The sequence below is a fragment of the Oryx dammah genome, unplaced genomic scaffold (assembly GCF_014754425.2).
Source record: "Oryx dammah isolate SB20612 unplaced genomic scaffold, SCBI_Odam_1.1 HiC_scaffold_14, whole genome shotgun sequence".
NCBI classification, from domain to species: domain Eukaryota; kingdom Metazoa; phylum Chordata; class Mammalia; order Artiodactyla; family Bovidae; genus Oryx; species Oryx dammah.
In genome coordinates this window covers 47,923,106-47,950,595 of record NW_024070198.1, presented here as the reverse complement: position 1 = coordinate 47,950,595, position 27,490 = coordinate 47,923,106, and the positions used below count along the sequence as shown (strand labels likewise).

The 27,490-nt window shown below is 50.0% G+C and overlaps 1 protein-coding gene across 2 annotated transcripts; it reads left to right on the top strand.

Moving 5' to 3' along the window:
- Positions 1-27,490, top strand: CUNH10orf143 (chromosome unknown C10orf143 homolog). Of its 2 annotated transcripts, none has more exons than XM_040254765.1 (4): positions 1-161; positions 16,871-17,044; positions 17,141-17,203; positions 26,950-27,490. In XM_040254765.1, exons 1-4 carry the CDS (start codon positions 93-95, stop codon positions 26,977-26,979), a joined length of 336 nt encoding a protein of 111 aa, XP_040110699.1. In that variant the 5' UTR covers positions 1-92; the 3' UTR covers positions 26,980-27,490. The 2 variants fall into 2 exon arrangements, with proteins under 2 accessions (XP_040110699.1, XP_040110698.1); XM_040254764.1 differs by lacking the exon at positions 1-161 and adding an exon at positions 548-772.

Below are 27,490 nucleotides of genomic sequence, written 5' to 3'. Positions count from 1 at the left end.
GCGTGGCCTCGGCAGCCCGGGCTGGGCCAGGAGGGCGGCACCTGGCCGCTATCCGGGACTGAAAGTCCTGGCCGCTTGGGGCCTGGGGTCGCATGGACACCCTGGCGCTGGGCCGATGGCGACGGCGGAGGCCCGAGGATCTGCAGGTCCCGGGGGACACGGTGAGTCCCCCGGCGCCCGGGCCTTGCGAAGGGGAAGGCGGAATCGCTGGGCGAACGCCCACCGGGTCTGGCGACTCCTGGCGCCTGCAGCGGGAGGAGGCCGGGCGCAGGCGGGCGGCGCGCTCCCGCTTGGGCGGAGCGTAGTGGGCGCGGCCTGAGGGGGCGGACCGCCCCTCAGGCCGCGCCTGCGCAGAGATGCGGGCCCGGGCGGGCCGAGCGCTCCCACTTGGGCGGAGCACAGTGGGCGGGGCCTGGGCGAGGCGGAACGCCCGTCAGACCGCGCCTGCGCAGAGATGCGGGCCCGGGCGGGCGTTGTGCGCCCGCTTGGGCGGAGCACAGTGGGCGGGGCCTGGGTGGGGGGGGTCGCCCCTCAGACCGCGCCTGCGCAGAGATGCAGACCCGTGCACCTCGGGTCCTGGAAACCCAGGGTTGGTTACATGTGCTCAGGGCTGCTGCGGAGGCCTCGGAGGTTCTGTGTCCAAAGTCAAGGGCCCTTTCGCCTTCTGCGCGCAGCTGTGCCTGAGTCAAACCGCCACGTGCAGGCGCTGGGCTGGGTGTGGTATGTGTGCCAGGCCAGCAGACACTCCAGTCGTTTGCTGCGAGAAAGCAGGGTAAGAGGTGATGGGTAATGGGAGGGCCCCTAATCAAGCTCGGGGTGGGGGCGTCGTTGAGTCTGTGCGAGCCTTGAAGGGAAAATTAGTGTGGGCAGGAAGTGCGTAGGCTTTCAGGGAATCGACAGAAGCTCTGTGGGATTGTGACAAGGAGGGCAGAGCCTCTGAGCTGCGCTCTTGTCCAACACCTCTGCCTGCGAATCGCCGGTTCTCATTTCATCTTGTTTACTTCATGGATCCCTCTAAGAGCAGCAGCCATCTGCCCCCTTACCGAGTGACAGAATTACTTACATGCTTCCTCGACTCCTCCCGGCTCCATAAGCATGGCCTGTGCCTTCCCAGTTAGTGCAGGCAGCCTTTTTCTCCAGTGTTTTGCACAGCCTGTCAGGAGTGAGGCGCTTTCTCCCCTGAGGCCTCTTTTCTTCGCTGCCCGCTGCCTGACCATGAGCTGGTTTCACTTATGTTCTCTGTGCAGCACCCCTCTCCCTGGTGCCACCTCACAGGGCATAGGCTAAGCTTCTGTAACCGGGAGACTTCACACCATCCTGGCTCAAACCTGAGGGAACTTTGGTTCTGTGCATAGCAGTATGGAGGTGAGCCTAGGGCAGTGGAACAGTTCAGTCCAGTTCAGTTGTTCAGTCCCGTCTGACTGTTTGCGACCCCATGGACTGCAACAGGCCAGGCCTCCCTGTCCATCACCAACTCCCGGAGTTTACTCATGTCCATCGAGTCGGTGATGCCAGCCAATCATCTCATCCTCTGTCATCCCTTTCTCATACCTTCTAGTGGTACCCGGATCAAAGACATCCACGCACCCAGTCTCATTCTGTCCGTGGCTTCAGCAGCCCCTTGTCCTTCAGGCATGTGTGTGTCCACCCTTTCAGTCGTGACTCATTCTTTGCAACCCTGTGCACTGTGGCCCGCCAGGCTCCTCTGTCCACGGGATTTCCCAGGCAAGAACACTGGAGTAGGTTGTCTGCTTCAGGGGATCTTCCTGACCCAGGGATCAAACCCACGTCTCCTGTGCCTGCTGCATTGGCTGGTGGATTCTTTACCACTGAGCCACCTGGGAAGCCCCATCTTCCAGACAGTGGGAAGTAAATAGGAAAGTGACACGATCATCCTGACATTTCAAGGGCCACCCTTTCCCCAGAGCAGCTTTGTGGGAAATGAAAGGGATGGTGGTCAGAGGGGAGGCACGATGTACAGATGGTGAGAGGTGTCAGGGGCTCAGCCTGAGGGGAGTGTAATGGCAGCGCACAGACGTGGCTGTGGATTTTGGAGGAAGAGCTGGCAGATCTTGCTGGTGGAGTGGGCGTGGAAGGGAAGGTGAAGGGAGGAGTCCAGATGACCCCCAGGGTTGTGACTTGAGCTCCTGGGTGTGCAGTGGTGCTGGCACCGCAGGAGAGGACATCTTGGAGACATTTAGCTGAGGCGTGGCCGATTCTGCCAGTCCTCAGGTGGCCACCGTGCGGGTTATCAGCTTCACAACAGCCTGTTAGGATGTCCACGTGACCAACGAGGAAACTGAGGTACACAGAGATTAATCAACTAGCAAGTGGTGGCAGCAGGTCCTAAACCCTACCAACGCCCTCCAGGGCTTGTGTTCTTAACCACTGGGCTATACAGCTTCCTCCGGGGGGCTTGTGGAACTAAAACATGAGACTTGAAAACGAAGTCCAAAGTTGGCCATAAACTGATGAAAGGTGTGATGTGCCGGACTGTCAGGGGCGGGGAGCCATAGGTCACTGTTGATCAGAGGAAACAGGAGAGGCTTGGTAGAAGAAACCTTGAGTGATCTTTCAGGTTGGAGCTGGTGGGATGAGGTGCCCAGGCTGAGGCTCCAGCACGTCCAGACTGTTGCCAGACAAGGGTGAGGGTGTGTAGTGCTGGGGGGTGTCCTGTCTCCTGATCTGATAGAGTTCTTGTTTATGTTGTATCGTGTCCTAGTTTTTGATCTGATAATCTGGATTGAGCTTCATAAAGTAGCCAAGTTCTTCCCTCCATCTTCCACTCTCTTGTTCTCTGTCTCTCTCACACACACCCATTCAGAGTTTGGTTACTCGGGAAGCGTGAGTCCCTTCGTACCTCTGTGATAGCCAGTGGCTCTGCACCCCGTATGTTAAAGCCAGCAGAAGAAATTAGGAGCTGCAGCCACCAGCACCATCTCTGGAATGAGGACCCTCATGAGCCAGGGTCAGGAGTCTCCCCTGTCCTCTTGGGAGTGTCCCGATCACGGTAAGTTTAGTGAATGTGGTGGCAGTTAACTAGCAGTAGTGCATATCGTTTCTGTTGCACAGACTTTTTAAAAATTATTTTTCTGAGCACCTGTTGTGTACCAGCACTGTTCTAGGCTCTGGAAGAAGAGAAGGGAGGCCTTGCTTAGGTTGAGCCCGTGGCTGGGCATCCAGTGCCCTGCTCCTTGCAGTCCCTAACCACCTCATTCGCTACACCTTTCAGAATGGAAGTGTCAACCCAGACGCCCAAAATTCATGTCTACGCCTCAACCTTTTATCTCCCTGAAGACTCTTTTTCCAAAAAAGCTCTGTAAAGAGCAGGCTCTCTGGGCAGAGTACAGAGGTTTCAGTAACAAGAACAAAAACTTACTGTTTGCCCACAGAGTTACCATTTCCAGTGCACTTCAGTCTTTTGTATATTCTTCTTTCCATCTGGTTTAATTTTGGGTTTTCTTCCTGAAGGAATTCCTTTAACACACATTCCCTGGTGGCTCAGATCTGCCTGCAGTGCAGGAGACCTGAGTTTGATCCCTGTGTTGGGAAGTTCCCCTGGAGAAGAGAATGACAACCCACTCCAGTATTCTTGCCTGGAGCATTCCCTGGATGTAGGAGCCTGGTGGGCTGCAGTTAATGGGACTGCAGAGTCGGACACAAGTGAGCAGCTGACACTTTCAGAGGTCGTATAGGTTCTGCGCTGCAGCAGCAATGTCACTGCTGACTAAAGCCACTAACAGGTTAGTGTTTTCAACACAGACTTTACCTCGTCAGCCTTTGCGTGGCTTTGTTTAGCTGTGCTCTGTAGGTTCTTCTGCAAGTCTGGAACCGGTTAGGTGCACATTCTATCAGCAGACATGTTTTTCCTTCCGGGTTCACCTGTACACAGGCCATGCCTTCAGTCCCAAGGTGAGCACACTTGAGCTTTGTGGGAGGGCATGTAAGTGAGTTGCGGTCTGGAATGTTTTTGATTCAGCTGTTGAAATTTAGACGTGAGTAAATTGTAAAATTCCTGCCATTTTCACCAATCCTTGATGTTATAAATAGCTGCCCCTAAATTAGAGGGCTGATGATATTTCTCTGGATAACTTAATAGATCTACTTTTGCTAACACTTAAAAGGTTGGCCAGTAAAGCTGGGTGTTCTTCTCAGCAAAACCACTCAGATGTATTGATGTCTCTACCTCCATCCAAGTAGCCTTATGGGGTCTAACTTACAAACTGAGAGATTCAGAATTAAATTTGCTTGTTCTGCTCCGTAGGACGTAGGTTTTCCTGCTCATCTGCTGAATGAGAAAACCTAGTGAATAGTAGCTGACGGTGTGGATCCCTGACAAAACCGTTTGGCTCTGCCTTTCAGTGGCCACTCTTTTTGTTCTAAATAATTGCAGCCCACTCCTCAAGAAACTATCTACTTCTCTCACCTGTTTTTTTTAGAAATTATCCATTGAGCTACTCTGTATTGTCTGGTCTACTCAGTTTAATTGTACTCAGCTATCAAAAGCAGAGTCATTACTTTGCCAACAAAGGTCCACCTAGTCAAAGCTATGGTTTTTCCAGTGGTCATGTATGGATGTGAGAGTTGGACTATAAAGAAAGCTGAGCACCGAAGAATTGATGCTTTTGAGCTGTGGTGTTGGAGAAGACTCTTGAGCATCCCTGGGACTGCAAGGAGATCCAACCAGTCCATCCTAAAGGAAATCAGTCCTGAATATTCATTGGAAGGACTGATGCTGAAGCTGAAGCTCCAGTAGTTTGGCCACCTGATGAGAAGAGTGGACTCACTGGAAAAGACCCTGATGCTGGGAAGACTGAAGACAGGAGGAGAAAGGGGACGACAGAGGATGAGATGGTTGGATGGCAGCACCGACTCAGTGGACTTGAGTTTGAGCAAGCTCTGGGAGATGGTGATGGACAGGGAGGCCTGGCGTGCTGCAGTCCTTGGGGTCACAAAGAGTCGAACGTGACTGAGCAACTGAACAACAACAATCCTCCCGTCTAGAAAAAGGGAATTTATCAATGCTTTCATCTTCAGTTGTAACTTGAATCAGATACTCATGCTGCCAGCTACACACAGCCTCGATCATTTGGTTTTCAGCGGATTTCTTTGTACACAACTCAGAAGAGTCAAGATGAGGTTGGGTCAGTCAGGAGGCAGTTTTGGATGGTTTGGGCCCTTTTGGGTATGTCTTGCGCTCAGCAGTGACATGTGGAGGACCAAGACCAAGCGAGGCACACCAGAGGGCGTTCAGCACCCACTTTGTAATTGCTTCCCACGAAGAGTGTGTGTGTGTTTAACTGAAAAGCAATGGCGGGAGCCTTACGCTGATGCATCAAGCGGTGGTTATCTTCGAAACGTGTGTCGTTTATTTGGGGAAACTTATAAATCGCCTGGCGTCGCGTGCCCCTTCCGAATGGTCCCGTGGCTATGACTTCTCAGGTTCCCCTTTCACACTTACCATCAAGACCACATGGATTAAAGGTTGAGAAATTTTAAGTGTACAGCGAAGTGCTTTTTCGTGAATTTAGCTGTGCAGCCATCACCATAATCAGACTGCTTTCTTCAGGAAGCTCTCTTGTGCCCGTTCGCACTCCCATCCGCGCCCCGGGTCTCATCTGCCACGGGTCTGCTTTCTGTTTCTCTAGGTTTGCCTTTTCTAGACGTTTCATGTGAACAGATCATAGAATGTGCGGTTTTGCCGCTGACGTCTCTCACTTCTGTGATGGTTTTGAGGTTCGTCCACATTGAAGCATGTGTTAGGAGCTCATTTTTTTATTGCTGAATTATTCCATTGTATAGATGCGCCACAGTCTGTTTACTCAGTCTTCAGTGGATGGGCACTGGTGCTGCTTTTTTCTCTCTGGCTGTTACAAATAGTGCTAAAAACTCGGAGGATCCCATGGAGGCCGTCGTGCAGACGTAAGTTTTCTTTTCTGCTAGATAGTCCCCGAGGCTAGAATGACTGGTTCCAATGTTAAATTTATGTTTAACTTGCTAAAAACTGCCAAACTGTTTTTTAAAGTGGTGGCAGCCTTTTACACCCCTTTGTTCAGTTGCTTAGCAGCGTCTGGCTCTTTGACCCCGTGGAGTGCAGCACACCAGGCTTCCCTGTCGTTCACCATCTCCCAGAGTTTGCTCAAACTCACATTTAATGAATTGGTGATGCCGTCCAACCATCTCATTCTCTGTTGTCCCCTTCCTGCCTTCAATCTTTCCCAACATCAGGATCTTTTCCAATGAGTTGGCTCTTAGCATCAGGTGGCCAGAGTATTAGAGCTGGAGCTACAGCTTCAGCATCAGCCCTTTCAATGAATATTCAGGGCTGATTTCCTTTAGGATTGGCTGGTGTGATCTCCTTGGTCTCCAAGGGACCCATAAGAGTCTTCTCCAGCACCACAATTTGAAAGCATCTGTTCTTTGGTGGTCATCCTTCTTTCTGGTCCAGGTTTGCGCCCCTGCTGGCACCCTAAGATGGTTCTAGTTTGCCCACATCTTCCTCACGTGTGTTGTTTTGACTGTAGTCATTCTAGTAGATGTGAAGTTAGGTGTTCACAGCAATCTCCCTAATGATGAATATCTGATATTGAACATCTTTTTACATGCTTATTAATCATTCATATCTTTTTGGTGGACTGTCTATTCAGATTTTTTGCTCATTAAAAAATAGCTTTCAGTTCAGTCACTCAGTCATATCCGACTCTGTGACCCCATGGACTGCAGCATGCCAGGCTTCCCTGTCCATTACCAACTCCTGGAGTTTGCTCAAACTCACATCCATCCGCCCATCTCATCCTCTGTCATCCCCTTCTCTTGCCTTTACTCTTTCCCAGATAAAAAAATAGCTTCATTTATGTGTAATTTTAAATGGGTTTCTGAACTTAGTTCCAGTGTGTGGTGGAGGCTTCCCCCAGCAGTTCTTGGACCCTAGCAGGATGTCTTAGACTTCACCTCAGTCCTGACACTGACTACCCAGAGACGGCCTCAGAGCCCACGGGTAGAGGTCCCAGGCCCCCAAGGCCACCCTCCACTCCAGACGCCAAAGCTCAGGTTGTTACCACCGGCTGTAAGTCAGAGGTCCCCACCACCCCCTCCTTAGATCCAGTGACCTCTGGAGCCTCTCACAGAACTGCGGCAGCCCCGACTCACCAGATGACTGATTGTCTGTAAAGGATATCGAAAGACGTGGGTCTGCAGCCGTAGGAGGGACACAGAAGACGAGGCCCGGCCCAGAGGAGCTCTGTCCCCTGGGGCCCCGGCCGCATGCCGCACCGGCTCGCAGCTCCCGTGCTGAAAGCACGAGGAACCCTCCTCTTGGGTTGCATGGCAGCCTCTGTGACGCAGCTTCTGTCCCCTCCCCACTCCCCAGAAATCAGAAGGTGGGACTGAAAGTCCCAAGCAGCTCCTCTTGTTTGGTTCCTCAGGCAGCCAGTCCCCCCAACCCCCTCAGGTGCCTTCCAAAAGTCACTTTGTTCGCATGAGTAACCAGACACCCATTTCACCTTTGTGGCTCTGAAGTGACCTCAGGAACTGAGGACTAGAGACTACGTGTTGTGACAGAAAACACGCCATTGCTCTGGTCGCTTAGAAATTCCAGGGGTTTTGGAAGCTGCAGTCCAGGAACCAGATGTATCTTAAAAATACATTTTGGTCACCTGAATGACTATATATGTGTGTGTGTGTGTGTCTGTATATAATGTATATATTTATTATGTACATATCAGTTCAGTTCAGTCACTCAGTCGTGTCCGATTCTTTGTGACCCCGTGAATCGCAGCACGCCAAGCCTCCTGTCCATCACCAACTCCTGGAGGTCACTCAGACTCATGTCCATCGAGTTGGTGATGCCATCCAGCCATCTCATCCTCTGTCGTCCCCTTCTCCTCCTGCCCCCAATCCCTCCCAGCATCAAGAGTCTTTTCCAATGAGTCAATTCTTCGCATGAGGTGGCCAAAGCACTGGGGTTTCAAGCTTCAGCATCAGTCCTTCCAATGAACACCCAGGACTGATCTCCTTTAGAATGGACTTGCAGTCCAAGGGACTCTCAAGAGTCTTCTCCAACACTACAGTTCAAAACCATCAATTCTTCGGCGCTCAGCTTTCTTCACAGTCCAACTCTCACATCCATACATGACCGCAGGAAAAACCATAGCCTTGACTAGACATATATACCTATATAAATAAATAATAAATATATAATAAATGAGAGCTTTGCAGATTTGTATCCTAGTGGAGTTCACTCTGAAACTGCACAGGTCAGTGGTTTTAGTGTAGTACGGAGTTGTGTAAACACCGTCACAGCCTGATTTCAGGACATTTTCATCCCCCCTGAAAGAAGGCTGGTCCCCTGTGCCGCGGCCTCCCGCCCTCTGAGCAGCCACCAGTCTGCTTCCTGTCTTCTGCTGACTTGGCTGTCCTGGCCATTCCATATAAATGGAGTCGCAGAATATTTGGTCTCTTGTGACTGGCTTCTTTCACTTACTGAAAGCGGTTCATCCGTACTGAAATACATATCAGTATTTTATTTCTTCTTGCCGCTAAACATTACATTGTATGAATGACACCACATTTTATTTAAGCATTTCTCCGTGGATGGGCATTCGGGTTGTTTGCCCCTCGGGGATTTTCTGAGGAATGCTGCTGTGAACATTCAGGTACAGGTTTTTTGTGTGGACGTGTGTTTCCATCTCCCTTGGGTAGGTGCCTCACTGTGGAATTGCTGAGTTATTAGGTAACTCTGTGCTTAGCATTTTGAGGAGTCACCAAACTCTTCTGCAAAACAGCTGCACTATTTAAATTCCCACCAGCAACAAATGGGGGTTCTCTTTTCTCCACATCCTTGCCAACACTTGTTTGGATTATAACCATTCCACTGGGTGGGACATGGTATCCCGTTGTGGTTTTGATTTGCATTTTTGTAATGACTAATGATGTTGAACATCTTTTCATGTACTTATTGACCATATGTATATCTTTGTCAGCAGAATTCCTATTCATATCCTTTGCCTGTTTAAAAAAATGTGCCATCTTGTTGAGTTGAAAGACTTCTTTATATATTCTGGAGACAAGTCCATTAGCTTGCATATGGTAAGCAGTTTTGGATATTGATGAAATCCAGTTTATGAATTTGTTTCTTTTATGAGTCATGCTTTTGGTGTCGTATCTAAAAAATCTTTGCCAAGCCCAAGATCACAGAGATTTTCTCTTATGTTCTCCTCTAAAAATTTAATGTTCTCTGCTCTTACATTTAGCTCTCTGATCATCCTAAGTTCATCTCTGTGTGTGGTATGTGTTAGGGCCCTGAATTCCTCTTTCTGCATGTGGATAGAGAGTTCCGCCAGCACCGCTTCTTATGAAGGCTCTTCTTTCTCCGCTGAGTTGTCTCCGCACCCTTGTCAAAAGCTAGTTCACTGTAAAGGGAAGGGTTTACCCTGGACTCTGGGTTCTGCCCCAGTGATCTCTGTGCCATTACTGCGCTGTCTTGATTCCTGCAGCTTTATGTTAAGCTTTGATATATTTTTCATACATTGTTCAGTTTTTAGTGCTTCTTTAGTAAATGGCTCAGTCTTGTCTGAACTCACGCTGAGCCCCAGGTCTGGCATTTCCAGTCACTGGACTTCAGGCAAGTTAGCTGGGGTTGGTGGATTTCACCTTCTTCATGTGCAGAATAGAAGTAAAATGCCCTGCTTTTCTGGCAGCACGGGCTCTGGTTTGCTACTGAAATAACAACTGTAGAAACACTCCACGCTCTAGTTTTTTTTAAATCATTGCAAGGACGGTTACTAGGTCCCACCTATGGTGAGCAGATTTTTTTATAATTTAGGTTTATACTGTCCTTGGTAAATCATGCAAGCAAAATTAGTGCTCAGTGTAGAGTGTGTTTACGTCTTTTCATTTTCGTTGGAAGTAAAAGAGTGGTTTTTCTTTGCTCTCTTCCACCACCTTCCTCTGGGGAGCCAGCTTTCATGGAATCACGGTGGTGCCCATGGCTTACCTCGCTTGTCTCCTCATCGGTTGCTTTCTCTTTCCTAAGCAGGACTTGGTCTGGGGTGTGGACGCAAGTCCATGCCCGGGACGGGGAGGAGTCTTCTGGCAAGGGCAGCTGAAAATGCGCAGCATCCCGACGTTGTGGTTCCCGTGGCTGAAGCCCCAGGGCACCTGGCCACACCAGGGGTTGAGAGTAGGCATCCTTGCTTCCGCTGGTTTCTGTGGTTGAGTCTGTGCTGCAGAAAGCAACACCCCCAAGAGTGCAAAGTCACTTCCAAGTGACTGTCCCCGAGGGGGATCTCTGCACGCTTTTCTCAGCAACAGTCTGCAGGCCTCCGCAGTCCTGCTCCCCAGAGCTGGTGCATGTCCGCGTCAGCTGCTCCAGCCGAAGTGAACTTTCTTTCCTGGGACAGAGATTAAACTAGACTAGAATACCTCACTCAGCAACTTTCTGATAACTGGGACTCAGTCAGCATCACACATTCATGATAAAGTGATCTTTAGAATAAATTCCACTGGTCAATAAAAATCTTTAAAATACCTTCAAATGAAAGATGAGATTACTGTGCGTGTATGTGTGTAGTTGGAGAGTTACCTTTAATTGCATTACCAACTTCTGACAATTTCATTGGTATTCTTACTTAGAGTATATGTGCTTAACATATATTAGCATATATATTACATGTGCTTGACTTGAGGCTTTTCAAGAACCTGCCACTTTTCTTGCTGTGCTGATTGAAGAGAATTCACAAGGTGTTTCTGTCAAAGCATTCAAGGAAGTTGGCATCTTCTTTCTTTACCCTCCACATTCTCTTTGCGTGCAGAGTCGAGAAATGGGTTTCCAGAGGGGGTGTCCTATCAAGTGTCTTCTCTTACTCAACTGTGTTTCTTTTTCAACTCTTCTCTGGCGAGATTGCTGCTTGATAGGTCTTCTGTAGTTACTAAGTAACGGGGTCTTTGTGTTTATTCAGGATTTGAATTTTGTTTACACAGTGCCAGAGTCAGTTGTTGCTGTTCAGTCGTGTCTGACTCTGCGACCCCACGGACTGCAGCAGGCCGGGCTTCCCTGTCGTTCACCGTCTCCCAGAGTTTGCGCAAACTCATGTCCATAGGGTTGATGATTCCATCCCACAATCTCATCCTCTGTTGTCCCCTTCTCCTCCTGTCCTCAGTCTTTTCCCAGCATCAGGGTCTTTTCCAGTGAGTTGCCTCTTCGCATCAGGTGGCCAAAGTATTGGAGCTTCAGCTTCAGCATCAGTCCTTCCAATGAATATTCAGGGTTGATTTCCTTTAGGATTGACTGGTTTGATCTCCTTGCAGTCCAAGGGACTCTCAAGAGTCTTCTCCAGCACCACAGTTCGAAAGCATCAATTTTTCGGCGCTCAGCCTTCTTTATGGTCCAACTCTCGCGTCCTTGCATGACCACTAGAAAGATCATAGCTTTGACTAGATGGGTGTTTGTCGGCAAAGTGATATCTATGCTTTTTAATACGCTGTCTAAATAGCTTTCCTTCCAAGGAGCAAGCATCTTTTAATTTCATGGCTGCAGTCATTGTCTGCAGCTACATGGTAAACCTTCACATGCCCTGATGAAGGCTGACTGAAGCCTCTCCGGAAGGGAGTGGAGAGAGCAGGGCCCGTGACACACGCGTCCTGGACTTCAGCGCCTCTCAGCCCTCGTTTCCCCTTGGTCCAGGCCAATCCATGATAATTGGAATATTTGCCGAGTAAATATACGAGTCAGTGTCACCTACACCCAGCTTTCACTAATCCCTGCTTAAAGCAGAAAACAGGAATGATTTAATCCCCTCGGCCAGCCGAGGGCCACCACGTTCCCTGGAGGAGCCCAGCCCTCAATGACTGACTTGGGGTCAGCGTGGCTCCCCTTCCCCCGCCACATGGGGACCCAGCCCCCACCACCAGAGCCTCTCGAGGAGTGTCCACCGTGGGTGGCCACAGGTCTGCTGACCCACTGTGCCAGGCCTTGTTGGACCCCACAGAGAAGAAGTTAGAGTCCTTCTACCTCATCGAGAAGCATGCTTCCTGCGCACAGTCGCCCGTCCGCGCCCCTCTGCTCTCCTTTTTGGCAAATGATGTTCCCCAGAAAGGAGCACAGGGCTGGGATGTGACTGCAGGACGAGAGTCACATCCTGCGTGTGGACGACGTGGGGCACGGTCCGTATCCCCACTTCTCTTTGCCCGGATTTTTTCTGGCCGTACTGCCTGGCATGCATGATGTTTATCCCCTGACCCAAGGTGGAACTCAGGCCCCCTGCGGGGGTCACACAGGGGCTCACGCGCTGGGCCACCAGGCAAGTCCCGCCCAGGTAGTTGGGGGTTGGCAGGAAACCCCTTTACACAGCATGCCTCTTTCTGCAGTGTGAAGGCTGAGCAGATCCTGCGTAACCAGAGATCGCGGTCCTTGGTTTTTTCTTCCTCAACCCTTCCATCCAACTCAGGCGGAACACGGAAGGCGGCACCATTTCCAGTCACGAAGGTGATTCATAACATGATGGCGGTATTTGGCAGTACTTTGATTTACTGGAAAATAGCAAGGAAATCAGATTAGACTTGGAAACTAAACTTAAGGGTTATGTAGCAGAGCCTGGTGTTAAATTTAAAGCAGAAGGACCCTCAATAGTCCCCAGGAATGGGCTGTGCATCCTGTGGGGGAGACAGACAGGAGCTGGGGGGTTGCCAGCCTCGTGTGGACCCAGGTGGCGGGTCGCTGGGGCCCCTCAGCCAGGGTTCTTTCCCTGTGGGCTTGGGACTACATCGTGGAGGTGGGGGCGGGGGAGCTCTGCTCTCCTCCGCAGTGGTGACAGCGTGTTGGGAGTATTTTACTTGGTGCATTTCAGGAGGAATAATGACGATCTAGAAACTCTAGGACATGGTGTCTAGAAGAGGAAGATTCTGGAAAGCTTCTCAGGTATGGGAGAGTGAAAGAGAGCAGGAATGCTTGGTTGGAGAGAAGCAGCCTCAGAGGTGTCCAAGAGCTGTGTTCACACATGGGAAAGGACTTTTGTCTTACACACGTCACACTTTATGTCACTCAAGAGGAAAAATTAGGATCGTGGGAAGGTGACTTGGCTTATATCCGTATTTCTAGATGTGTGGTGTACACCAGAGCAGGTGCAGGAGGTTTTTTTATCTTCGTTTTTAAAACTTCATTTCCAAGCAGTTTTAGACTTACAGAAAGGTTGGGGAAAAGCCACTGCAATATAGAGAAGTCGCCTGAACAAGGCACGTGGGCACAGTACGATCGGCAGATGGCCAGGCTCACCCCTGCACGGCCGCCGCCCGGGCTCCAGCCTCACTCCAGCCTCACTTGATTTCCCGCTAGCACCCTTCTTCTGTCCTGGATCTCTTCCAGGACCCCACACTGCACCGGGTCCTGCTCACCCCTCTAGTCACCGACACGTCCTTCCAGGACCCCATACTGCACCTAGCCCTGCTCACCCCTCTAGTCACCGACGCGTCCTTCCAGGACCCCACACTGCACGGAGTCCTGCTCACCCCTCTAGTCACTGACGCATCCTTGGTTTCCTGACCCTGGCAAGTCTATGGAGCAGCGGTCAGCTATCCAGCAGAAGACTGTCAGTCCATGTGGGTTGTCCAGCATCTTCTGTGATGCCGTTAAGACCACGCCCTTTCTGGCGCGAGTATCACGAGGTGATGTTACGCTTTCTTAGCGCATCTTATGGGGACTGTGATGTCAGATGTCTCAGTACCGTGATGCTGACCTTGTCTCTGGATGAAGATGGTTTCATACCCTGTGAAGTTACCAGTCTTTTCTTTATAATTAACAAATACCTTGGGGGAGATATGTTGAAACTGCACTTAAATTATATTTAATTTAGAAATTAAATTATAACTATTATAATTATTTATTATAATTAATAAATACCTTGGGGGAGATATGTTGAAACATGAAAATATATGTTGAAACTATATGTAAAACAGTTTTATGTACAAAACTGAAACTTTATAAATTAATAAATACCTTGGGGGAGAAAGCATATTTCTTCTTAAGCCTTTGCCTTCTGAGTTAGCATCTATTAGTAAATCGTGCCTAAAATATTTTTCACTGTGAGTTTACTTCATGATGGTTTTGTCTTTCCCTCATTCGTTTAACACTTACTAATCTTTTTCCTGGTACCCTTTGGTACACGACTGTCACTTGTAAAGTATTGACCTGTACTACAGAATTTTTCCACTTTCCCTCTCGCTTCATCTCTTGTGTTTTAGTGGAATTATTTCCACCATGTCAGAGGACGTAATATTTGCACGTTTGTCTGTCAGCCTAATTCCACCTTTATTTTAAATTTAGTCTGAGATGTACATCTTAATACCTTCAGATGCTTAGAGTTTTCCCAGTCGTCACTGGTTAGTTAGATGCAGCTTACCCTCACATAGAATCCACTGGAAGGGCTCCTGGCTGTAGTGGTCTCTAAATTCAGGTATGTTGAAATTCTGTTTCTGTAATCTTGATATTTGAGGGACAGTGTGGTCGACTTTAAATTCTTGGCTTGTGTTTTCTTTCACTGAGTTTTGAAAGCATGCTTCTCCGTTGTCTCACTTATGTGTTGGCCTTGAAAAGCCTGATGCCTGTCCAGTTCCTTTTCACTGTTGCTGACCTGCGCGCCCAGGGGCTCTGAGGATCTTGTCTTGTCTCTGCAGCCCCCGGGTTTTCTTAGGGTGTCTCCGTGTTGGTCGTTCTGGGTTACTTTTCCCAGGTGCCCCGTGAGCCTGCTCATTTTCAGCTTCAGCCAGTCTCCTCTTTCCATGAAGTTTTCTTGGGCTATCATTTTCAGTCTTAGCTTTGCTCTGTTACTTTGCTCTCCTCTTTTCAGAACTCTGACTCAGCAACCATTTCTTGCTTCTTTGTCTTCCCTTCCTGCTGCTGCATTTTTTTAACCGCCCGTTTTTCTTTATGTCGTTTCCTTCTCTTGATTATGCTCCTGCCCTTCTTTGGTGTCCTCCATTAATTTTCACTTGAATTTATCCTCTTTGGTGCATTTTATAATTTATCCCTCACTTCCCTCCATTACTTTCCTGAACTCATTCAAGTCTCTCTTGGCTTCTCCCATTTCTGTCCTTTCTGTTTTTACATTGCTAATTCAGGGGTGGTTTTTCGTATCCTCAGATGTTTGTTTGAATGTTTATGTTTTTAAGAGTGTTAGACTTACAGTCTCCTTTTGACTCTTGTCTTTTTCAGGAGGAATTTTTATGTTTGGGGGTATTTTTTAAAGACTGTGGTCTTTTAAAGATTGCCGTTAGGCACCTCTGCTGTTGGTGTGGCTGAGTGCAGGTGGAGCAGGTGTCTGTCTGTCTGCTGGTGGACGGGGTGGCGGTGAGCCCCCTGGCATGATGGGCATCCTCACTGGTTGGACCCCAGACTTGCCCTCTCTCTCCTCCTCCTTGGGGGCGCCAGCCCGCGCCTTTGCTGTGCCCCTCCCGGGAGCTGAGTGCTCTGTCCGTGGCCGCTGTGCGGACTTGAGCCCCTGCCCGCCTCTGGGCTCTGGGGCTCGGGCTCCTCCTCGCTGTGCGTCTGGGCGCCTTGCCCTCGCTGGCGACCCTGTCCTGTCCTGCTCACGGCGTCTCCTCCTGCCCTTGTCAGGGCAGGGCCACGTTGGAGGGTGTGGGCTGGAGCGGAGGGGACCCACGCTGGGGTCTGGTGGCTTTTCTGTCCCCCTGGCCGTATTCTCAGATGTCTGCCTTCTCCGGTTCAGGTTGTGCCCGGGTGTGGTTCTGCAGCAGTGACTGACCTTTCTGGACTTCCTTGTGTTCAGGAGGGACTGTGGCGTGGGTGATGGGGGGCTGGCTACCTCTGTCCTTGTCTCAGCCTCCCGGAGTCTGCGCTGTATTTGCCGCAGGGCATTATTCTCTGGTTTAGGGGCTCAGAGGTCAGCATTTGCCATTTTCCTCCTCAGCTATCTATTTTAAGACATGTTAGTTAAGGAAGAGTAAAACTAGCACTTGATACCAGGTTTCTATATTAAATAAATCCATAAAATAAAAAGTCCATTTAGAAAATAATGAATAAATAATGGAATGGATCGTGAACAGATTGGGCGCAAATCATGACAGCAGTTTGCTGGTGGCTGAGGAGAGCGTGGGACCACCAGTGAACCAGGGGTGTTTCCTGACTCGGGCGGGCACTGTCCAGCAGCGGGGACCCAGGACAGGGTGGACCTTCTGTCCCCTGCAGAGGCCTCCTGCCCATCTGCTCTGTGTCGCTGAGCACATCCTTACCCCACAGAGCACAGACTTGGAACTTGGAGCGTCAACCGTCTCCTTCAGCTTTGGAAGACTGCTTTTGTAATTCATCTTTAATTCACGGGAATGACAAAGTCAAATGCCTTTCCCGAAGGTTATCCCTTACGGGCTGGGTGTGCAGCTTGTGAAATAAATAAAATCAGCCCACTCTTCAGTGTCAGGAAGACAAAGACTTATCCACATGGAATTATTCATATCGTATAAAGAAAGTACATAACTTGATATTGTATTAAGAAAGTACCGACCTGGCAAAAGTATCGAAGCACATAACTAGTTTCTTGAACAAAAATTTATAGGTTTTGTACATTCTCGATATCAATAAACCAGTCACAACAGTTTATGATAAGAATTTTGACCAAAATTGCTTCAAATGACTATTTTAAACTTGTACAGCTAAATAAATATCAGACTGTGCTGGAAGTAATGAGGTTAAGTGATGGTGGTTATTCCCGGAAGATAAAGTTGGAAGTTGCCTCTCCCAACGTCCTATAAACTTTCCGAGCTCCTCGGGGCTCTGGGTTTGCAGCGAGGTTCTCAGAGGCCGATTCAGGCAGAGCGCTGTGTGCTTTCCCAGGCCATCTAAAGTGAGACTGTGTCGTTGCAGAAGCGGGCGTGCAGGAGGCTGGACGCCGCGGCGCCCGAGCGGGACTGCCCCCAGGTGAGGGTGTGCATCCCAGCGTCTGGGGGCAGCGAGGAGCCCGAGTCCCTGGATGCCCAGCGCAGAGGCCGCCTGCCCTCACCACGGCCCGACAGCGGCCAGCGCCGACCAGGCATGGGGGTAGGTTCCTGCTCCCGCAGACCAGCCTTTACCCGTTCGGTGAAAGTGTGAATAAGCGCTGCCCTGGCTCATCCGCGGCTGTGGTTTGTTGGACAGGGTCCTCCGGACGGCGGAAGGAGCCGGGCCCAGCCTTGTCCGCGGTGCATCGCGGGAGAGTCTGTAAGTGCATCCCCCTGCTCGCCGTGACGTGAAAGGCCTGTCCTTAAATCCTGGATCCGTAGAACAAGGGTGGTAGAAACGGCCGTTTCGTTCCTAAGGAAAGAGGGGTGTAAATTAAAAGGTGCAGGTTGATTTTCTGAGCATTCTACTCGGCTGCAAACTAATTTGCTTCCAGCTTCAGACTGAGACTACAAATTGAATAGACGTTTAAAATTCTTTCTAAAAACAGGGTTTAGTGAAGGGAACAGGTCCTGGAAATGGTTAAAATAGAGCTAATTTGAGGCCATCTTAGGGAAATGTCCTTAATTCACTTACCCAAATGGGAATCAGTGTTGCTTTTTCTTTTCCCTCCTTAAGCTTTTCTTTCCTATTTGCATACACTTCACATAAATCCCAAATTTCAGAAGGAGAAACAGCATTCACACCATTAATCCAAAGGAATGGGACGTCTTAGTGTCACTAGAGTCAGATTCTCAGTCCCCTGTGCTGGGCAGAAAATCAGGAAGTGTATGTTGTTGCTGTTCAGTCGCTAAGTCGTGTCTGACTCTGCAACCCCGTGAACCCCAAGCACGCCAAGCTTCCCTGTCCTTCATTCACGTTAGCATCATGATACCTTTGTTCCTAAATTTGGGCTTGTTCTAAAAATAAAAGCTTTGAAGCCTCTATAATTCTTTTTTTTTTTTTTAATTTTAAGCTTGCAGTCTTCATATTGCAATAAAACAGAATTGTGTTTAATTTCCACATAGAAACCAGGAGCGTGTGTGTGTGTGAGTGTTTTCAGGATTTCCCCCTAAAGATCTTTAGAGGCAACACAGTGCTGCTTTTGATCAGCAAACGTTTGAGTCAGTAAATTGCAGAGTCTTCACGTGGTGCATTGTGGGAGACTGTTTTGTAGGGGGAGGCGGTGATTTTGTTTTAAACAAAGGCCAGTCACCAGGGGGCCTCTGAAGTCCTTAGACAAGTACGAAGACCAAGGCCAGGTGGGCCCGCCCGTGGAGATGTGCCTGCCTGCTTTCATACTCCATCACTAGGAAAACCCCCGCAGTCCTGTTGCATTTTGTGGTGTGGAGGTGGTGGTGGTTTAGTTGCTAAGTCGTGTCTGACTCTTGAGACCCTGTGGACTGTAGCCCACCAGGCTTCTCTCTCCATGGGCTTCTCCAGGCAAGAAGACTGGAGTGGGTTGCCATGACCTCCTCCAGGGGAATCTTCCCAACCCAGGGATCGAACCCAGGTCTCCTACATTGCAGGTGATTCTTTTGCCTCCCATAATCCTGAATAATGTTGAAACTAGAGATCCAGCAATTTCCTGTATTTCGGTTGATTCATGTAACTGCCAAATGTGCCCTGGATTTTGATAATTAATATTATGACCACACTGTGGGTAGAGTGCATTATTGCTGGTGACTAACTCGAAACCTTCCTTGTTCTTGTCCCATTTCCATGGAATGTGTCTTTCAAATCCCCCATCTGTTGGGCAAACAGTTGGAACGTAATACGGATTCTTAATGCTCCAAGAGTTTGTCTTCTGGCATGAACAGCTTAAAGGAAAAAAAAATTTGACTCGAGCAGCTGATTGGATCGTTTAAGCTGATGTTCTGTTTGAACAGCAGCACCTGTTTGATTAGGGTTTCCTTCCCTTGCGATTCCCCAAGCTTGCCTCTGTGTGTTTCCTAGGAGACGAGTCTGTGCATGGAAAGCCTATATTGATATGTAAATATATCATTTTTTTCACTAATGCTCGATATTCTTTCCATCTAAATTTTCAGAAAGTGACTTTAAAAAATCAGTTTCCCTTTATTTGTAGTTATTCTCAATAAAATTTCACCCAGGCTTGGGTGATTTAATATTTACACCCACTATTTCTAAAAGTCTTATGTAAATAAAGATTGAAATGTGAATTTGAAAAGTCACACCTCTTGATATTTGAACAGACTATAGCTGCATATATCTTCTTTTTCTAATAATATGGCTAGTTTCTCTCTTAAGCTTTTAAAATAATAAGACACTATTTTTGTATTCCAGAACATCAAGAGGCTCAGTGTTAAATAGAAAGCAAATAGTGTTTTTAGAAATGCAAGATCCCAGGGAGAAGCGCTTAACAGTAAATCACCGATGGGCAGCAATTCCAAATTTCAGAAGACTTCATTACACGCGGGGTTCCGCTCACGGTGTGCCCCGTCCACACGGAAGCCTGCCTGTCCCCGCCCGCCGCTCCCGTGGCTGCCCCGGTGGTGAGCTTGGCTCAGAGCAGCAGGGGTCACGCTGGGGGTCGTGTGGGAGCCCTGTGTGCATGCGTGCTCAGTCGCGTCCGACTCTGTGACCCCAGCGAGTGTAGCCCACCAGGCTCCCCGTCCATGGAATTCTCCAGGCAGAAATACTGGAGTGGTTACTGTTTCCTTCTCCAGGGGGTCTTCCTGACCCAGAGACTGAGCCCACGTCTCCTGCACTGGCAGGCAGATTCTTCACCACGGCACCCCTAAGAAAGCCACAGGGAGTCGCTGGCAGGAAGCTTGCCTTGGTGTCTCAGTGAGCTGGACGCTTTTCCCTGAGAACCTCCTCGGGTCCCCCTTCTCTGCCGTGTTTCTAACCTCGGCATGACCCAGTTGGTTCTGCTCAGAATTCTCACGTGGCTGTCTCAGCTCGCCGCTTGGGTCTGTTGTCTTTCTCCCACAAAGCTTTTCCTGATTGTTATCGTGAGTCCTTGCTCATGTATGCAAGGACTTTTCCTGAAGACCTTCTCAAACTCACTCCCCAGGCTGACACCTGAGCCTCCCGTTTGGCCCACTGCAGCTCACTGATGATGTCTTCGTGTGATCAGTGTTCAGGTTCAGCTCCTAGTACACGTCATTATTGAGAAACAGCTCCTCGCCACCCCGCTCATGGTACTGACAGCTGGGGTGAAGCCATCCCTGATGCTTGGGACGTGGTGGTATGTCATTCAGGGTGTCTGCTCTGCCCCCGGGTGGGTGGCCCTCTGCTGTGCACCATCCAGGCTGCAGGGCCAGGGCGATGGTCTCCGCCTGCAGGAGGCTCCTTTCCTTCCTCGAGTGCTCCCAAGGCTGGGTCTGCCATGCAGCCGGCTCCCTCCCTTACTCAGCTCAGCAGTCTTTGTCCATTGTGGGATCATGGTAGCCAAGTGGGCCATGAAATCATGGCTCTTAGAAATTCTTCCCATTAAATGGACCCTCGCGAGGCTGTGAGAGGTCTCCAGGATAGCCACATGAAGGTGCGTGAAGGGGGTGCATCACCAGGCCGGAAGCCACAGGAAGAGCGGGTTCAGGATGCTGGCCCGGGGGGCGTGCTGCCTCGTCAGCGCCCCTTGTTCTGAGTGGCACCTGCCGCTGGTGTTCTGCAGCTCCTCAGGGAGGGGTCCCCCAGACTTCATGGGTCAGCGTGGCAGTCCCCCTCGGTGCCGTTCCCTCCCCTCGTCTCCCCCCACCCCAGGCGGCCTCCCTCCCCCACTTCCAGGGTCCCGGCTCCTGAGGACTTGGCCCCCTCGCTCCCAGCTCCTGCTGGGTGGCAGCCCTCGGGCTCTGCGGTCACCCCATCTCTTCCCTTTATCCTCCCAGCTGCCCCCCGCCTGGGAGGGGAGCCCCTCCTGGGGGAACAGGTGCCTCCCTTCTCCCCATGGATGCTCTTCTCTTCTGTTATCTGTGACCTTGAAGCCCACATTCCTCACCTGAGTCTCTGTTCTGTCTGGACCCCACCTGGGCTAACCAGCTAAGGAGTGGACAGATCCTCCTGAGAACAGAACGCCTGCAGTCTTTAACAGTCTTTAACTAGGCCTGGGATCTTGGTCGCCCAGCAGGCTCAGCATTTGGGAGCCAGTCCCCTCTGCTGGGGTTTATCTCAGGTTACTGAGTTTTTACCCAAGCTGATAGTGAGTTACTACTTAAGAGCCAACATGCAAAACGGTGTTTTTGGTTTTGGGAACCCCGCAGCTCCCAATCCCCAACAAATTGACTTGGCTAACAGCCTGTTCATTAGTATTGAGGGCAAAAACTAGGGGAGCGTTGTAACGAGCTTCTATGTTATTCCCTTTTTGACATTGAAACCCATTGCCTGACAACAGCATGGGGGGCTGGAAGAAGAGAGGTGGGTGATGTGGGGACAGAAGTGGATGGCGGGGGGCGAGAGGGGTGGTCCCGGGGAGGGGTCCGCAGCCTCCCGTCGGGGTTTGGCTTTCCCTGTAGGGCGGAGGGAGGCGCCCCAGGATGGTCATTCTGACTCTAGATGGATGCGTGTTTCCCCTGTACTACTTGTTATCTCCAAACAGGTGACCTTTACAGTATTTGCTCTATTTTATTTACCTGCCTGTCTCATTAGCAACTGCTCCCTGCATCTGCAGCATCTATAAATACTGCCCTGACCCAGGGGCGGGGGAGAAGCCGGTGCAGACAGGAGTCTCTGTCCCCCTGCCCGCGGTGATGGGGGCAGTGCCACCTGGCCCGGGGGTCAGGCCCAGAGCCAGGGCCGGGGTGGGCACAGCAGACTCTGATGTGGATTAACACCGACGCATGTGCAGTGGGTCACTCTCTGTGTTTCAGCAGCAGCTAGATCTTATCAGCCCTTTATCCATACATCCTGAGAGAAGACAACAGTCACAGAGGTTTCACTGATCATTCCTTAGGAATCAGAGTGTCCTGTGCACTTCCCCGAGGTTCGGCAGGGACCCCAGAGGTCATCGGTCAGGTTGCTGATAAGGAACGCAGTCCATGGGGCTAGGTGACCAGCCCGCCCCGCGCTGTGGTCAGTGGGGAGGCCGGGCTCCCAGCCCACAGTGTCGGCCTCTCCTCTGCCCACTGTCCTGGCTGGTCTGTGGCCCCGTCACTCATGCACCGGGCGCGGCGGCGGCCCGCTCTGACATGCTCAGAAGCACAGCCATGAGGCCACAGGGCTTCATGGACATCCTCCCCAGACCCGTGAGGGCTTCGTGGCCAAGGCAGGGCTGAGTCCTCCAGACGGTGGGAGAGGCAGTGGGCCAAGGAGGAGTCTGGCTGTGTTGGTGTAGCCAGAAAGATGAGTTTGCACAGACGTGCTGACAGAATCCTCAGAATCTCTGACAGTAAACGTTTCCTCTGAATATGGATGCCAGAAAATTGGTTAAAGTTTTTTTTTTTTTACTGTGTTGTTGAGATTATTTCAGGTTCTGAAGGAATAGAGAGCCTTCAGGTGACTAAAGAACAAAACTAAAACTTCTTTCTCTGGGGATAAAATGTTATACTATGAGGAGACAGTGAAACGGATTTTCACAGAAAAGCTCTTGTTTTCTAAAGAATGGAATTTAGATTTCCTACAAGCATGTTGGACTAAACTAGCGTATGCTACAGATAAAGACATTAAGCGTGCTGTTAATCCTAAGAGAGAAGCAGGACAGTAGATACAGACATGCTCTCCCGTGGCTGTCACCAGGACGTGGCTTCTGTTGGGCTTGGTCCTGGAGTGGGCCTGCAGAGATGTGTACAGAATACCTGTGGCGCTGTTTGCTTAGCAGAAAGCCAGAAACCACATCCACGCCCATCAGGAGGAGAATGGGTAAGTGGCTCAGTTGCTCAGTCCTGTCTGACTCTGTGACCCCACGGACTGCAGCCTGCCAGGCTCCTCTGTCCATGGGATTCTCCAGGCAAGAATACTGGAGTGGGTTGCCATTTCCTTCTCCAGGGGATCTTCCCCACCCAGCAATCAAACCTGGGTCTCCTGCATTGCAGGCAGATTCTTTACCAACTGAGCCAATGTAAGTGGACTGGCATGTTCAGTAAATATATACTTCAGTGAGAATGGATGACATTTTACCTGTGGCATTTTATCTCGTAAGCTACATAATGGTTCGTGTATATTTGTTACATTGCTGTCTATACTTTTTTGTATTCCTGAAAAGTCCTGGTGAGTCTTGGACCTGATGTATCTGCATGTCTGATGTATCGTGGTGAAAGAGAATTCTGGAGAGCTGCAGGAGAGAAACCAGCTATCAGAGAAACTGATAGCCATGAAGGAACAGCGCTTTGAGTGACAGCAGACCCCCATTAGTTACAGACACTAAGGACCTTGGAATAATGCTCTGCAGTGCTAAGGGGACTGTCCTGTGAACGTGTGTCTGTAACATGCTCAGAGCTGGGGAGACCAGTGCAGTGGGAATTCCCTTGCCCTCACGGTAATTCAGTTGCCAGAACTAACTCCAAAAGAGAGAATCCCAACGGAATAATTTGGGAAAGTTCTCAAAAGCTACCATCCCAGATGGTTTTATAGGTTAAAAAAAATTCTACATAAAGGAACATACAGATGACTTGCTTTAGAAAAAGAAGTACATTATTTGATCAAAGGAGGAAAAAAAGAAACAAATCAAACTGTCATCTTAATAGAGACAGAAACTGCCCAGTTATTCCAAATCCCACTCAAGATAAAACCAGAAGTAGAGGGTTTCTCCTGGTAAGGTTGAAAGGTCTCTGCACTTAGGGGGAGCATTTCTTTGGATGAAGAGAGAAGCAAATTTGTTTGCCATCACCACTTCTGCTTAGCAGGGTTTCCAACTCAGACAGTTAATCAAGGAAGAAGAAACAATGGCTATAAGAGTTAGAAGGGGAAGAAAACGAAATTGTTATTTCCTGATATCATCTACATAGAAAATCCGAGCAAATCTGCAGATAAACTATTAAAACTAATATTCATCAAGACTGTTGGCCATAAGATGAGCTTGCAAAAATAGGATGGAAGAGGAGATAAATTGTGCTCTTTGTCCAGTGGAATGTTACTCATCCATGAAAGAGGGAGATGCTGCCATTTTCAGCAACATGGATGGCATCTGAGGGCATTGTCCTAAATGAAATGAGTCAGACAGAGAAAGACGGATTCTGTCTTATACATGGAATCTTAAAAACAAAAAAAAAACTCATAGAACAGATTGGTGGTTGCCAGAGACGGTGCATGAGGGGTGGAAGAAATTGGTGAAGGGAGTCTAAAGGTAAAAATGAAAACAGCAACAAGAATCTGTTTTAAAAGCAGCAGCAGCAACGAGTAAGTGGGCCCTTTAAGCTCCTCAGACTTTGCAGAGGAGGTTCCTCAGACCTCTTAAGGGTCAGCATCTCCGCTGAGAAGCCAGGCTGTCCCTCCCTTCCACCCCACCGTAGTGAGTTTGAGATAACACGAATTTATGTATGAGAACAGCCTGAGTGGATTTTGGAGAGTGTCCTCCATGCCTGCTTTGGAAGTCCAGGAAAGCTGTGCATACAGTTTTTTTTAGTTTTAAACTCAAGGCTTTTCCTGGAATATGCATGCATCCTAATACCCTGTTTTTAGAATTGCCTGTTTGTCCACAGCTCCTCGGTGAAGCTCCTGATCCTTGCGTGTCTGAGGGAGGAGCGTTCGTTGCCCATCACAGCACTGTGGCAGGAGGGCCCGCCCCTCAGAAGCCCGGGGCTGGGCTCATGCCTGCGTCTTCCCTCCCAGCCTGAGCCCCTGACTCAGCCTCCGAGGAGCAGAGATGGTCAAGGGGTGTCCCCTTGCTCCAGCCCACCTCCCCCTGACTCCCGTGCCACCCACGTGTCCTTCCCCTGGTCGAGATGCATCGCTTCCCAGGCTTGATCCCTTTGGACATACTCGGTAGGAGACTCAGAACAGCGTGCTGGCTGCTGTTCTGAGCTGCTCGCCAGAAGCTGCTGCTGGGCCCCCATAAGTACTAAGCCTTGTCCCCACCATCCACTTCCGCCCCAGAAGGCTCTCTGGACTGGGCTGGGACAGGTTGCAGCGCCTGGGAGCGTCAGGACAGGCTGGGACGGAGGCAGAACCTGGCCTCAGGAATCCGGTCTTCTTTTTCCCTGGTGTGTGCTCTGCGCTCCTCCAACTGCTGCGGACTTACGCTGACAGACAAGCCTTCACAACAAGGTGGAAGGCGAGGTTCAAACAGAGAGTCGTGGACTTCTAGGAGCCCCAAGCTGGGATCTGGTGCAATGAGGGAAAGCTGGCCCCTGGCCCACCCCTCTTCCCAGCCCAGGCCCTGCCCTGACTGACAGGAGGCCTTAAGCACACGGACGCATCCTTTCCCATCCACATTGCCACTCCCACCTCCCCGCAGTGGACCTTTCAGCCTGCAGCAAGCATGTCAGAGATGGGCTCTGATCTCAGGAGAAGGCACCTGGTGGGGAGGCTCTCCCAGCCAGGAGACAGGCTCCGGAGGGGACAGGACCTACTGAGGGTGTCCATGGAGAGGTGCAGCCACAGGAGGTCCTTCAGAAGCTTCGACCCAAGGCAGAGAGAGTGCTGTTGAAATGAGACAGCTTCAGTGGAGGGGGGACTCAGGTGGTAATTAGGGAACAAATGCCATTTTCATGGATTGTTGTGGACTTGAGTTACGGTCTAAGGTCCTTTAGTTTTAACCTGAAAGAGCCTCATCAGTACTTCTTGTAGGGTAGGTCTGCTAATGACAGATTTTTTGTTTTTGTTTATCTGGGAGTGTCTTAATTTCTCAGTTTTGAAGGATAGTTTTGTTGGATACAAAATTCTTGGTTGACCTTCAACACTCTGAATTGGGCTGAGAAATCAGCTGTCAATCTTGTTGAGGATCCCTTCAACTTGATGTGGCATTTCTTTCTTTCCGCTTTCAAGACTATTTGGGTTTTGACAGTGTTATTCTGAAGTACCTAGGTGTCTTTTTGGACCTTACTTTCTTTTGATCCCAGTGTTAGAAGCAAAACAAAACTCTCTTCAAAAAAAAAAAAACACAAAACACTCTTCTCTTGCCTGGTGGAAAAATACTGAAACTGTTTTGTCAAAAGTGGTGTGTTTCCCACTGTTGCTTTTAATACCACTTTTCAAGCCTCCTCGACAGTCCATGGACATGCGAACTGTCAACAGTGAGACTAACGTTTAAGGCACAGCTGTCCTCTTCCCTCTCGACTTTATCGAATCGGGCTCAGTGCCCAGACCCCCGCATCAGATGTGGCTCCAGGGGCTGGTCCCTGCCAGCGGCCGCCTCCGAGTCTGAGGACGTGAGACCTCACTTCTGCACCAGGGACAGGGGTCTAAGCTTTGAGAGGGACATCGGCACACTGGACCCTGGGGAGAAAAACGCGATGATTGGGAACTTGAAGTCGTATCAGGGAGTAGAGATTGGCTGAGAGGTTTAAGGGAGTGATGCCCGCAGGTCCTTTTGTGTAGAAGACTCTAGGTTTGGGTCCTCTTTTCGATGTGTCTGTGTGTCTAGTTGTCGCATGTCCTGTTTGTCCTGCCTCCAGTGTGTCTCCAGATAAACCCCATCCAGACAGGGTGGGGTGGGGTGGGGTGGGGTGGGAACGAGACATCTCAGTCACTTCTGCATGAAGGTGAGGAGACAGGTCTGCTCCGGGGGCAGAGAGGCCAGGCCCAAGTGGGATCCTCGCGAAGCTGGGTTACTTCCAGCCCCAGGCCCCCTGCGAGGAGCCTGCTGCAGTGCACTCGTGCTGAATCCATATTCAGTATTCAGACATCATTTTAAAAAAAACTATGAATTTGTAAATGATACTTTCATTCTCTTTTTTCCCCTCTCATAGAACCGTAGGAGAGAAGAGAAGTAACATTTATCGAGAACATTCTATGTGCCAAGCACTGTAGGAAGCACTTTAAATATCTTAATTATAATATTATATATATGTTCTGTGAATACGTGCTTAGCTCAGAGTGTGTGTTAGCCCAGCCGTTTGAAAGGCAGAGCTCAGTGCTATGAACCTGAAGCCAAGGTAGGTTCATTCCCACGACGCACCGCTTTCTCGTTGTAGGGGCACTTTAACCACACGGAGAGTCGGTAGAAGACCGCGCCGGGCCGCGCCGGGAGAGGAGCGTCGCAGCCACGGTTTCGAGCCCTCGTGCAGCGGCGGATGTGCTCCCCTGGCTGGACCTGGCGCCTCCTGTCCCCATAGCAGCCGCCGTGCTCCCGTCGGGAGGTCCCGCCTCCTCACTCCAGAGCCAGAGAGCCTGCAGACCTCGCTCCTCCCGAAGCCGCCTTTCCAGCGCAGACTGCGGGGGAAGGTCGTGGCTTTATCTGAGAGTTGAAAGTATCTGGCATCCAGCGTCGCGTGTGGTTTGGGAGTCCGCGTCCAGATGGAAAGGCCCCGCTCCGTACTCTTCTGTTGCTTCCAGGGTGTATCCAGAGCTGCTTATGTGCTCTTTTTTAATTAAAAGTCTTATTTTTATATTGAAAACGCTCTGTAGTCTTCCACCGAATTTTCCTAAATGTTAGCAGTCCGTTCTGTGTGATTTCCCCAACTGAAGTTACCAGGTGCAGGACCACTTTTATATGAAAACGGGAGTTTCTCATCT